General features: G+C 43.1%; 1 protein-coding gene across 7 annotated transcripts in view; it reads right to left on the reverse strand.

Moving 5' to 3' along the window:
* The window catches only part of bcas3 (BCAS3 microtubule associated cell migration factor), a 458,753-nt gene that overhangs the window by 431,795 nt on the left and 12,714 nt on the right, over positions 1-14,244 (reverse strand). For 6 of the 7 annotated variants that reach the window (XM_015952051.3, XM_054743434.2, XM_054743435.2 and 3 more), the window contains exons 6-7: positions 13,687-13,768; positions 5,104-5,176 (exon numbers count right to left, since the gene is read on the reverse strand). In XM_015952051.3, coding sequence (XP_015807537.3) covers positions 5,104-5,176; positions 13,687-13,768 — 155 coding nt within the window. Of the gene's footprint in view, positions 1-140; positions 237-5,103; positions 5,177-13,686; positions 13,769-14,244 lie in introns of those variants that run through there. The other variant, XM_070543406.1, reaches the window with a different exon arrangement.

Here is a 14,244-nt window from a genome sequence, read left to right on the forward strand (position 1 = left end):
TCAGTATCTTTAAAGGAAATATCATGCATTTATCAGACATTTTTTATACATGGAAACACTATGTAATGTCCAGCAATGGTCAGTTTTTAGGTACAGTTGACCATTCAACATCTGGTCAAAAACACTGTTCGTCAGCGTACCTTGGATGACCACCTGTTCGAGCTGGACCACGTCATGGGTCAGCTCGCAGCTGCTGGTGCAAAGACTTCTCTCGCCAAAGGTCAGTGGTGCAGGTCAAAGGTTCAGTTTGTTGGCCTCCCTGTGGGACCGCAGGGAGTGCAGCCTCAATATAGCAGAATTCAAGAAGTGGCCACCATCAAACCTCCTACGAATGTCTGAACTTCGGAGTTTTCCAGGTGTGTGCAACTACTCTCGCCAGTTCGTAGAAAACTTCGCTGAGGTGGCGAGACCTCTGACTGCCCATCTGAAAAAGGATGTGCCTTTCGAGTGGACTGGGCAGCAGCAACAGGCCATGGATGACCTGAAGGGTTAGGGTACATTTTTCCAGCTACATCGGTGGGCAGAAAATCATCATTGAAACTCTATATCAGCTAGTGACCTTCCTTAACAGTCAACACATCACAGATGGTGTGGTGACCAATGCACGCATTGCGTCATGGCTGCTTGCTCTTCAGAGCTTCGACACGGAAATACGCAGCACGCATCTCAGTTTCACTTGTCATCTACCTTCTTGGAAAAGTAACGAGTTCTTAACCTCTAACCGGAAGCCCGTTCAACATCAAGACCTTTTCATGGCTTGTGATGCCCTAGCGACATCACATGACATGCGGATCTATTGGCGTAAGGTCAAAGGTCATTCTTGTGCACCTGGAACTGATAAGGATCTGAACGATCTTGCAGGCTCTCTTGCCAAACAAGGTGCAGCTGTTGGTACCCCATGGTCCTTCAACCCCTTGTGGCTACCTGACGATGTGTCTTCTCAGTCAGACCCATCCGCGTGCATGTCGTGACTCGAGTTCAGGCCGCTAACGTGTCCACCCCTCGACCATCTGATGGTTTTGTGTCTGTTCCACCTGTCTTTTCTGAAAACGACCCTGTCAGTCTCCAGTTCCAGGACCCTGCTATCAGCAGGATGATACTGTACCTTTCTGATCCGACAGCTCATATGCCTTCATCTGTCGAGCTTGACACCGTTCCTGAGCTCTGTGTTCTCTTTCGTGTTCATGTCATTCCCTCTTTAGGTGTTGTTAACTACAATGACGCCGTCAGAGTGACCAGTCTGTCCACAGCCTCCAAGGTCGGTGACACCCACAGAGTCTGCGTTGTCACTGCAGCAGGATCACTTCACCCGGGGGTGGGAAAACCACCTGCTCCAGAGGAGGTTGACAGTTGCTGTGGCACGCCACCTGAGACTCCGGCTGAAGTCCAGCACCTTGCGGTGGGGACACCACCTGCCGAAGGGGGGGCTGACGGCATCACTGACCTTGCTCCACTACAGCTCACGCTGGTGACCTCTAGCCCTGAGGTTGGTGACTCACCTACCAAAGGGGGGGGTTGACTGTCGCCCTGTACTGGCTGACCCTGATCTCTCTGACTGCACCTGCACGTCGACCGAGGGTCCTCCAGAGCGCACACCTGCATCGGACCCTCGTAAGGCCGCGCCTGCGCCAGTCTACAGTCTAAAACGTTCTTTGTTTCAGTCTTCAGGACTGACAAAGTATATTTTGCTAGTTGTGTGTGTCTGTCTGATGCCCAACACAGCTAAACTTCCTCCACAGCCTCCTCTAACGCGACCGTATGAACCTGGGCCCTCTTCGGGCATCACGCTCCGAGAGAGCCCAGATCTATTGATGACTAACTACTGCCTGTCCACACTAAAGATTTGTGTTAAAATTGACCCTGCAATGGCGTGTGCTAATGAAATGATGATGACCCTGCAAATTCACCTGCTGTATCAGTCAGTTCAGTCCAGTGCCGCTCCGGCTTACACTAACGAGCAGTATTTGCAGGACCTGAAGAACCATCTGCCTGCAGTGTTTTCTTTTACACAGACAAATCTGGAGAAATCAGCTGAGGGCAGGAAGGCTTATTATGATCAGAAGGCCTCACATTCTGAACTCAATGTGGGTGATGAGGCCTGGTTCTACATCGTTGCTCCTAATTCCGGTCACAAGAAAGTCACCTCTGGTAAATGGGCTAAGAAACTTTTGCCGAAGTGGTCAGGTCTATATCTGATAACTGAAAAACTCTCTCCGGTCGTGTATCAGCTCAAGATCACCGAAGGAAACAAAGATCCCGCATATAAGTGGGTCCACAGGAACCAGATCAAATTGCACAAGGGTTGCGCTAATTTGAATGACATTACAACCCATAACTCTGATGACCAAAATCGAATCGACTCAAAAGGTGAGTGAATTTTCTGTCCGCTCTCACTCTGTTCTCTGTTTCAAATCTCACAAGTTCTGTTGTGTGTATGTATGTGCGTGGTTTGAATTCATGTCTAAACGTAACATACAGACTTGGTTGACTGTTGTGGTTATGCTGTGGGTGTTCTATGGTTATATGACTGAGTTCATACCAGATGATGGTGAGTTACTCCACTAACTGTTGTGTTTGCTCCAAATTCAATTATCTATTTTTCAATTCCTAGTGATTTTGATCATTTTTGCAATTTTTAAACATTTTGGGACTGATTTGAGTCCATTTTATACTTTGTTTATCTACTAATCTCTGATACCTACTGTGGTATATTCACATATAGGTTTGATTACTAACTTAACTGATTTACATTTTAATGTTTCTTCTTCTTTATATTACTAATAATTATATTATTGATTATTTTAAAGGTATATTCACAGATATACATTTCTGCATTATTTCGTTACAGCTGATTTCTTTTTGTCATTTCTATTATAATCCATTTGATTTAGATTTTTACCAGTTATGGGCTAAAGATTATTTCACCCTTCTGTTTTGATAAAGTTTTTGCTCCAAAGCATTGATTTTCCCTTAAATATATTATAGGGTTATGTTAATTTGTTCTTTTTGCAACACTTTTCCAGTATGCATAGTTTCCTGCATTCATTTCTTTCACCTGAACTCCGTTCACATAGTTAGCTTCACATAGCACATAAAGGGTTCACTAAATTTGCTTCACATAGCACATATACTGTAGGTACTGTACATATAGTGCTAGGTTTATTTTTATTTGTTATTTTACATCAGATGCAATCTATGTGTGTCTACATTCAAGTGCCCTGCATGTGTGCTCCTCTCCTGGGTTTTGCCTGTGGTCGTCGTCCTGCCGTGGTTGCTGGAGTTCTACGGTTCGCCTGGGGCCTGGTCCGGTCCCTGCTTGTCTGCTTTCTTCCTGAGGATTGTGATAAGTGGATTTACCCTTTTAAGTTTGAGGGCTGCATTGACTTTTCTCAGGTGTGGGGGTTTGCTTTCCTCAGTCCTGAGGCCTTTGCCTGGGAACTAACCTGTGCTTCCTCGACTGAGTCCTTAGGGCCTCTGGGACTGTTCAACGGTCAGTGGTTTCCACCAGGACCCCGTGCCCTTGCAAAGGGGGGTTATGTAACGTCCAGCAATGGTCAGTTTTAAGGTACAGTTGACCATTCAACATCTGGTCAAAAAGGAGACACGGGACTGCATGTGTTCCCTTTAAAACAGCCTGCCTTCATGCCACCAGCTGGAGCTCAGAGCCTGCAGCTCTGAACACAGATAACGAAGTGTCAACAATAACATTCTCTCCTCAAGGTCCAATCTTTCAGGACTCTTCATGCCTCCGTATAAGGAACACTCGAAGCCCGGATTCCCTAAATCAATATGAACTTCTACAACTTATAAGCTAGATAATCATTAAATAAACATTTATTTATTGCTACTTATAAAAATTATAATATAATGAAATGTTTCATTAATCTGTGCTCAATGAATGAAGTTTGAAATGAATGTTATGATTACAGTGATTGAAATACAGTTCAGCATGTTAATATGACAAGGCCATCACCATTTGCATTCACACAAGAACAAGTAAGGTTAAGTTAAACTCTGACACATTGATAGTATTTTACCCCAGTCAGAGCCTCCATATCAAAGAGGGCGTGTTTCAGAGTTTCTTGGTAACATTTCTCAAACCTGTCAACCTTTGGTTGGCTACGCAAATCATAACATGAGAACATTAAAACTGGATCACTCTGGGTGACTCAGCGGTTCTAGAGACAGCTTCAGACCGGCCACCTGAAGCAAAACCTCTTTAACCATCACAGCTTTTGACACGTTGTCAAAATCTTTATGCATCTGCGAAGCTGACACAGCAACAGTTCCTGCAGAACAAGCTGATATTGTTTAGACTCTTTAAGAGTCCCAGACGCGCGGTTCCATCCGTCTGTTGTGACTTGGAGACAACCCTAAGACCGGTTTAGTGGGGCCGCAGTTTCTTCTATGGACCTCGGTGCCTGGAAGTCCGAACACTTTGACATTCCGGATCTATCACGAGGGTCTTCGAGTGGGTATGTAGACATGACAGATTGTGTCTGATGTGTTTTGATAACAACCACCTTAAATGCTTAACGCAAACCAAATTCTTTTACATCCAGAACTCCGCTCTCCTAGATAGGGAAGTTCTGACTAACACTGCATTCACACATAGGTTCATACATCAACTTTAGTTCCATCCATCACAGTAAATGCTTAGTTAACTTGTCATGTTTTAATTGTTTGTAAAATAAATTCTTACTTTTATAAACCTGACTCTTTTCTGAATCAAAACGAAGTGTGTATAATTACTTAATAAAGAAAGAATCCTAGAATCTTCTGATAAACACAGTAAAGACCAAGCAGAGTTGATAATGTATATTTAGCTAGAGTATCACAGCTTATTGGTCATAAGTAGAGGTAATATATATTGAGCTTTTAAAGCACTCAATTTATCAAACCCTACAACTATAAACATCTACACTGAGTTTTCAGATGCTCTTTTCATTAAGTGAAACCACAAGAGACATTGACTCACAGGGAAAAAGAAGGAATGAAATAAAGATTGTGGTATAAGATAAGTGTGTTTTACTGTAAAGGCCATTAAACAAATCAAGATGAGAGAGGAAGTATGGCCAGCTTTACTCTGATGCATTAACTCACCCAGAGGACCCTGCACTCTTGCAGACCCCCAGCAAGGGCCTCTTCTCAGCAAAACTGTCCATCTTCAGAGGACCTGGGAACGAGTTCAAGCATGAGGTTAATCAAAGTCAGAAAGATCAGCACACAACATAGTTAGTCTTTAATAAACACGCAGTGCCCACTTGCAAAATAAACAGGAAGCCAAGCTCCAAGCTAGAAAATAATACATTCTTACTACTGTTGACATGTGGTTACTATTGGTAGCAAAATGGTCTGAACTGAAAAAGCCTTGGCCTCTTTAAAATTAAATAAATAAATAAATAAAAACAATGTTGCTGATCTACAAAAGCATGCATGAGTCATCCATCTTTTTTGTTTTGGCCTTTTGGGGTCAGAACACTGCATAAAAACAAGAGAAACAGAGAGAACATTGCATTAAGTGGAGCACTCCAATGTTTGCCTATTTGTCCAAGTCCTGAAGTTTGGGCTGAGGATCAGGAGACTGGGGTCTTAGGCAGAGGAAGATGTTACCCTTTAGAGGACTGTAATTTGAGGCTTGACAGTAATCAGCTCGAGTTCCTGTGGCATGGCGTGAGAGCAACAGTGGCTGCCTCTACCAGCTCTTAACACTCCCAAAAGTCTTCATTCTTCTTTCATGTCCTGTCATCAGACTTCTTTCCCAGTCCAGTTATTGAGCTCTAACATAAATATTCTTCTCAGGGACTTCGTAAAATGGCACATTTACTAAAATAAACTTTCTGGGTGAAAACCTCATAACTGATGATTACTTTCATTTGAACAGTGTGTTTAAATGAGAATAGGTGCATATGCAGACACAGACAAATTAGTTGGTTCCCTTACAGCTCAATGAAACAATGCTTCATTTCTTCTAATAGATTATAGCTGTCTGATGTTAACCTGCATGGCTTTAGTATGAGTAAATAAACACAATCTAAAAACCAATCCAACACTTTCTGATCCCATCATCCATCATATTTTAAACCAAAATGGTCTCTAGTGAAAAAGACTCAGAAGGGCTCAACTACTGACAGTAAAAATATAAAAAGAGAGTGGATTTCACCCACAGTCAGACTGTCCTTTGGACTGGTGAGCCAAAAGTGGAACTTGTTGGCAAATCACATCAGCTCTAGGAACACTGGATCTACTATAGGGAGCCTAAAGCCGGGCGGACACTGTGCGACTTTTTCACTCGTAGCACTCAGCTTCAGCTCAAACTGTACGACTTCCTCGAAGGGCAGATCTCACGAGTCATGTGCTCACACTGTACGACCCAGTTTTCGGATGCGACCTGACTGCTCACACTGTACGTCTGGTAGCAACACGTCGGACCTAAAAATATGCTAAAAATAGCAGTTTTTACTCAACACGTCAGACTTTTTTGTTTTGCCTGTTGTCCTCCGGGAGTGCTGCAGTACACACAGGGATTTATGGGGGTTGGATGAGGAAAACGAAATAAAGTAAATCTGTGTTTTGTGATCAGTTTAATTTGACATGAACACGACAAACACGCTTTCTTGACAATCTTTGTGAGTAAAAAAACGCGTAGAAATTAAAACGAACAACGTGTGTTATTAGGGAAATAGCGAGCGAGCGGTGTTGATGCAGGATTGCGCATGCGCCGTGAGCGGTTCTGATACTTATTGGGTCGCAGCTGCTCGCAGCGCCGCTTCAACAGTGCGATACCCTCACGAGGGACGAGCAAAATATTAAACACGCCAGAAGTCCGTGCGAGCTCACGATTGCTGATAGGTAGCTGGTCACGAGGTGTTAATCGCCTCTCGTAACCCCCTGTACACTACACGACGCTCGGAGCAAAACTCGCCCCGATCTCGTGGATTCTCACACGAGTGGAAAATCGGCTCAAAAAAGTGAAAAAGTCGCACAGTGTACGCCCGGCTTAAGCCTCCTCCCTTTCCGGTTGGCTCATAAGTCCCCGAAGAACAAAAAAGGGAATGCAAGTCAACGGGGCTAAACGGGCTATTTTCTAACCGGCTTTGCACATAGGTTGTACTGCAATTTGCATGAAAAATAATAATAGGTGTTTCAACTATGCCAATCGCGTACTTTGAGATTTATCAGCTTTTAAAAGTTCGTAATTAGCATGACTGTAAATCAGACATTGGCACGATACATATATGACGTCACCACAGAATCTCCTCTCTCCTAGCATAGCTGCTACTTACCACATGGCCAGATTTATGGTGGTTCTTTCCTCCTGAAGGAAAGATGAGAAGTTTGCAGAACTTACAGCCATTTTCCCCTGTGTTTCTCTGTGTCTGGATTCATGACGTCACTTTCGTGAAGCGTATTTGTAGTCCTGGACTTATTTTCACACAAAACCTAAAATAGAGTTACCCCCGTTCCAAAATAAGCATGTTTTTGGTGTCAAAACGCTTCTTTAAAATTCACAGACATCATATGTGAAATCTATGGAACATAACAAGCAGAATTAGAAAATAGCCTTTTTTTAGCCCCAGACCAGCATTCATTTTTTCGTTCTTCCGGGGACCCATGGTCTGGAAGTAGATGGGCGTGAATTAGGCTCCACATAGAAAACAAGGGACCCTCGGTTTTGTTATGGACCTGCTTTGCTGCATCTAAAGCAGGGTTCAATGAAGTCTCCAGACAGTGGAGACCTCCTGAAGCCAAATGTGCTGCCCAGTGTCAGAAAGCTTGGTCTCTGTGGTCATGGAGTCAGACCTGTCACACCCTTTTAAGTCACTCTCCTTTACTTGACATTATTTTTACACCACTCATTTACTTCTATCAGACTGGATCATGAGAGGCTGCATACCTAGCAAAGCCAATTCCAACAGATATAGTAGCATCAGTCAACTCTGCAACAGAAGAGGACAAATCTCCAGGTGCAGATGGGTTCAAAGGTCAAGTTTACAAGAAATTTCGCATGATATAGCTGAAATGTGCAGAACTGCAAAGTCGAGAGATCGATGGGTGTATGTGCTTTATCCCTAAATATTATATTACTGGAACCATCTTTGTGTCTGTTCTGTTTGTTCAATAATATTAAGCATTAAACAAATATCTGGTTTGTGTTAAATATGAAACAATTATGGAAGATGTTTAACTAGTTTGTTTCATGTGTTTTGGTAGACTGTAGATGGGGATCAATTCGTTTCTCTGTCTGTAAATAAAACAACGCAGATGTTAAAATTCAGAGGATTACTTTGAAAAGAACAAATGATCTGCAGTATGACTCCACTGTGAATATATGCTGACCTGAGTTTAAAAAGAGGCATAAACACCTGTAAAGCTTTGATACATAGTCAGGCAAAACCTTTATCAACTCCCAGAGAAAGTGGAAACCTAAGCAGAGGGGATGTGGAGATGTGTTCTCTGGACCAACCATCACTTCCATCTTCATATTAGAGAAGAGGAACAATGCTCATTAAAATCAACACTTTTTCCAGGCTCTTTAAGTCCACCCACTCCCAGTCTCCCATAGCAGACAATTGGCCTTTTAATGTCTCACCACAGTGCAACACTGTTTGTGCCCTCGCAGATAGAAATCAGAGTCCTTTCCCGCAGTAGTGCATTTCATATTTATTTTCTGCTGAGAGAATTACTCCCCTCATGTGTCGAGCTATCTGCTGCTTCTTATTACTGTGGTTTGCTTTCATCCACTTCCAGCTCTTTTTAAATGCTGCCATTGTGTGCTGCTGAAATCTGTCAAAAGACCGGAACATAGACGGACAACGAAAAGCTGTTTTTCTCACAAAAACAGGGAGTGAAAAAAGCCACAAAACAACTTTTACATCAGTGAATGACACCTGTAGTCATGAAACAGCAGATCAGTGGGAAAATGCAACCGTTGGCGCCTCAACTCTGGGAACAATGGCATTTATACTGGTCACATTTGAACTTTCCAATGCCTCAACAATAGAATCACCAATATATATGTTGTCATTTTACCTGTTTAAAACAGTTTGAAGCGGATCTTTTTAGTAAAAGTTACGTTTGTTTAATCTACCTGAAGCTTCTGACCAGCAGGGGGGAAATTCAAACATTGGACCACAATCAAAAATGTTTTAGTAGCAGGTAATATTCCTTGAAAGAAGAGGACATTATTTGATACAGATTATGTTTTGTCAGACACAATAATAAGAATAATGAGCTTTAAAATGACTTTGTGCTATTTGGTAAGGTAGAGCGTTATCAGTTACAGTCCCATAAATACACAGTCTCACTTTTAAACTGAATTTATTGAGTTAAAAACATTGGAGCAGCAGTGAGCGGGCATAGAGCGGGTTGCCTAGAGATGGGAGGATTGCGGGATCGATCACAGCTCCTGCCAGAGTACTCTGCTGTTGTATCCTTGAGTAAGACACTTCATCCAACAAGAAGAGGGGCTGATGGCAGCATTGCCTCTGTCAGACTGCCCCAGGGCAGTTGTGGCTACATAGAGGCTTATCATCACCATCAGTGTGTGAATGCACAAGTGCATGAATAATAGAAAGTTCTTTGGGTGGCTGGAAAAGCGCTACATAAATCTAATCTATTACTAATATTGGTATTATTATTAAATCACCATCTCATTTAGAAGGAACCCGTATTTAAATGTATGAACTTACCACCAGTAATTAGTTACCCATTTGCACCTTTTTTGTTGAAAAAAAAAATGTAAATAAACTAACTGAACTTTGGTTTGCACAATTTCAAAGTGTGATATGTAGACTGTCATCTTGTGGTCAAATGTGGGTACTGCAGTCCATTTTTATAAAAAACAAAAGTTACTGCCAGAGTTTCATGGTTGTTGCCAGTTATGGGTCATAACCCAGGCTAGAAGGGAAATCACATACAGTTTCAGTGTAGGTGTAAAAACCTCTGATACTTTTCAAAATAAAAGACTATTGCAGCGATGAGATTTCATATCTATTAAGAGTACATAAATACAAGTGACCTAACGGTTTATTTACTCCCAGCAACGTTCCAGAAGTGCTGCGGTGTGTTTTTCATTACTTTAATGCTGGCAGTGGAGTGGAACATCATATCACATCAAACACCAATTTTAAACATGATTTCCTTCATTTTAGTTTAATGGCGGATTGCATAAATGCACCATGACCTTTGAAGTCTCAAAGGATTTTGTGATCTTGTGGGTCCAGCGAGGAGCACAGCAAAGTAGCTGCCCCACGGCTGAGATCTTCCTGGTCTGTACTGGCACGCAGCGAAGCTCATGAGTAAACACTCTGCTGATGCTTCCAGTGTGAAGTAGGGGTAAGGCAGTGTTTTCCCCTATATAGGCTCACGTCTGAAATTCTAGCGCCATAGCTACAAAATCAACCCCCCACCCCTCACGAGAGAAGCACAGAAGTGAAACATTCTGTGTGCTCTTACCCCCTGCTGCGCTCTTATGGCAGTGAAACGATCCACGAATGTACACACACCCCTCCACCGCACACCACGGCTCTCCAGGAGAAACACTGGGTAAGGGTTACAGGACATAACTTCTGGGTCGCTCCTGTTCACTTGCTTCAGTTCTTTAAACAACTCTAAAACTTTTTGCCTGTCAGTGTCAAATGCTAAATGCCAGAGCTGCAGTGTTAAATCAGCAGACTCTGCAGACTCACCAACTGTAAACAGTAACTCTGTCCCTCCGATAAAACCCCCAGTTTGCCAAGAATGAAATCTGCTTCAATCAAACCTTCATTTCAGCCATTAGACTGTTTTGTGATTATTTCACTGTAAAAATCTTACATGGGGGGGGGGGGGGGGGGGGGTGCGCGCTCCGTCCCGCAGCGCTCTTCCGTGAGGGGTGGGGTGGTTGCACACGTTCCGCTGCTGTTTCTCACCAGTATCAGCTGATATAGGGCTCTAGTTTCATTGCGCCGTTTGTGTTGTCGTGTCGGCGGACACGGTAGGGGCGAAGAGGGGGGGTGGGGCATGATGCTTAGCCTGGCGGGTGGGCAAGCAAAGCCCGGCAGGCCGCCAGGCTCATAAAGCGCTAGGGAAACCCCGTTACATATAGCCTCTTTAACTAAATTATTTCAACTCAGACCCTCAGAGCTCATCACATTAGTTAAATGTGCAAAGTTCAATTGCAATAATGAAACGACTTCATCTTTACAAATTGATACCACTTACCTTTATAGTAGAAATTTGATCAAACGCCATCAGATAAAATGCATAATTATACTCTAATACTGTTCCATGTTCTGATTGATACCAACAATAACATTCAGGCTTTTTGACTTTTTCTAAAACAGATTCTAAAAGCTCAACAAAGGATTTAAAGCTTTAGGTTCCTATAAAGATCTGAATACAGTGAAAGACTTAATGTACATTAATGTCCACTTAATGCACTAATATTTATCTGTAACTTTTAGGTCTTTTAAAGGCAAGATTTGATCTTAGAAGAGTTTAAGATTCAGTAAGAAGGAGAAGAGGCTTCCAGCAGAGCTTTGGCAGCACATCAGCCCGACGCTGCCCAATGAGGGCAGGCCAACAGTCATCACAGATTAACTTTCACATTAGGATGAGGTACTAGGAAGCACTCTTTAATTTAAATGATGTAGCACTATTTTAAATACCCACAACCCCAAACTGCAGACAGCGCGTCGTCAAAAATGCCATTTTAAGTGCTGACCTTGGACACTGAAATCAAGTTAACCAAAGGTTTGTTTGGTTTCCAGTAGAGACGTTTGGGAATTACACTGAAAAGAAACATCTGAGGATTAATAATGAAAGACATTTAATATTACTTGATCGTCTTCCACGATATGGTTTGGAAAGATAAGATAACCTCTGAAGGATACAGTTTGTGTTATGAGACAAGGTGAAAAACAGGTGAATCAAGATATAAATATGAATCCATCCATTTTCATCCGCTTATCCAGAGTCGGGTCGGGGCAGCAGCCTAAGTCGAGAGGCCCGGACTTCCCTCTCCCCAGCCACTTGGGCCAGCTCCTCCGAGGTAATCCCAAGGTGTTCCCTGGCCAGGTGAGAGGCATAGTCCCTCCAACGTGTCCTGGGTCTACCTTTACGCCCCCTCCTGGTTGGACGTGCCTGGAAAACCTCACCAGGGAGGTGTCCAGGATGCATCCTGACCAGATGCCTGAGCCATCTCAACTGGCTCCTCTCGGTGTGATGTGTATGTAAAACTAAAATATGAACACAACAAAGACTCTGCGCAGTGTGCTCCCATCAACTCTCTCTCTCTAACTGGCTGCACAACACATTCACTAATGTGCTGAATATCCCTGATGTATGAGTGGTCCCAACATGCTTTCCGTAGGCCAGAGAGCATTTAACACACCACACGCAGCAGAAACATTTGACAGGACTCTCTTTAGAACCATTACGGTAATTGGGCCCATCCTTAAGATTGTTGGAGGGAGATAATTTGGTTAAAGAAACTAGCAGAATTATATTTCTGAGTGAAACAGGCCCAAGTGGATCTGCATCAGTCCCGCATTATTCTGCAAGGAAACTGAAGCCACGGAAGTGGCAAAAACTGTAGTTCCACCCTCATCCACTAGGCGCTGGCAACAGAAGAGAGCAAATCCTCATTGACTCCCATGTTAACAATGCCAGTTTCACATGTTTAAAGCCTGGTAAAAAAAAAAAATACATTTTAGGTTTAATAGATCTAGTTTACACTCATGACAACTCTGAGGGGGGTGGATTTTTTCTAACACTTCTGTTAAAGTGGAATTAAGTGCTTAAACATCTGAACAATAAATTAGCATCCACATGACTCCAGAGCAAGGCCTCAGCCTGGGCCTCACGTTAATAGATGTTCAGCCATTTTGACTGTGTGTGTGTGTGTGTGTGTGTGTGTGTGTGTGTGTGTGTGTTAATCATGGAATTATTTGGACACTGAGGGCAAGCAGAGCATCTAAGCAGCTTCTGCTTCTTTTTAATCAGTAAGTAAAGTTATATTTCTGTTCTTTACTTTGCTGGTTGAATGGGGGAGATGCTGTCATTTAACTGCTTGGTCAAACATCTTTGACCGTGGTGGACCAGGAAGCCAGATATCCTTGGTCATCTTACCTAGTTATGATTTTGTTACTAAGCAGGAAGGAGTTGCCTTCACTTTTGTTGCTCTACCACGTTTTTCTTGCTAAAAACACCCCCAAAAAAAGTCCCTTAGCTTCGGGTTAGCACGTAGCTAACGCCCCAATGATCTCAGAAGGTGGAACATGAGTGGTTGTAAAAGGCCACAACAACCGGCTACGATCACAGCGATCTGAGGCTCTGTTGGTAATTTAACGGTCACAGTCCATATTAGATCTCCACAGTCGGCCAGCATGACTAAAGCCTCGCACTGGAGCCAGTCACCCATGCGGGTTGGCTATTCCAGACTCCGGAGCCTGCTAAGTTAACTAGTAGCTACTCTGGTTCATTTGTTTGAATCCTGTTCCAAACGTAACAGCCCGACCCTCAGCTCCACCTCTTTTCCCATTTTTGGATTGTTTGGGTGTGACGAGACGTGTGACACGGCCAAAATGGCGGTTTTGGGAACCTCCCATATGGAAACAAAACCTTAATTTCATGCCTATGGAAATGAAATGTCCACTATATATGTCAATGATCTCCATCATTAAAGGATGTTAAATTACTCACTGATATGAGGAGCTGGTAGGATCCGAGCTGATCGAACAGGTCCGTGACGCACCGAGAACAGCTCCTGGGCTTCTCCTGCCAACTGAGACAAGCAGTTAGTTCAATGAGCAAAAACTATCAAATTATTCCAGAAAATCAGGTATGAAGAGCAGATTGGAGAGGAGAGGAAGCCCCCTAAACTGATCATTGACAACGCCTCCCACACCCTGAATCAAGCAGTATGAGCAGTGGTAGATTTTACACCCTCAATTCAATTCAATGAACCGTTTATTTTCTATGCCAGTTCACCGGCTGACCTCAAACATCAAACAAGGCCATTCTAACGCGCGCACACACACACACACACACACACATCAAAAAGCATAGATGGATAAACATTAATGGTTTCCCTAAAGTTTGGTATTTTACAGAGAAAACAGGACATCTAATGTAAAGCACTTTAGGGTGTGTGTGTGTGTGTGTGTGTGTGTGTGTGTGTGTGTGTGTGTGTGTGTGTGTGTGTGTGTGTGTGTGTGTGCGTGCGTGCGTGCGCCCTGGTTCTATTTTGTATAATGCCAC

This window comes from Nothobranchius furzeri, chromosome 13, assembly GCF_043380555.1.
Source record: "Nothobranchius furzeri strain GRZ-AD chromosome 13, NfurGRZ-RIMD1, whole genome shotgun sequence".
Classification (NCBI taxonomy): Eukaryota; Metazoa; Chordata; class Actinopteri; order Cyprinodontiformes; family Nothobranchiidae; genus Nothobranchius; species Nothobranchius furzeri.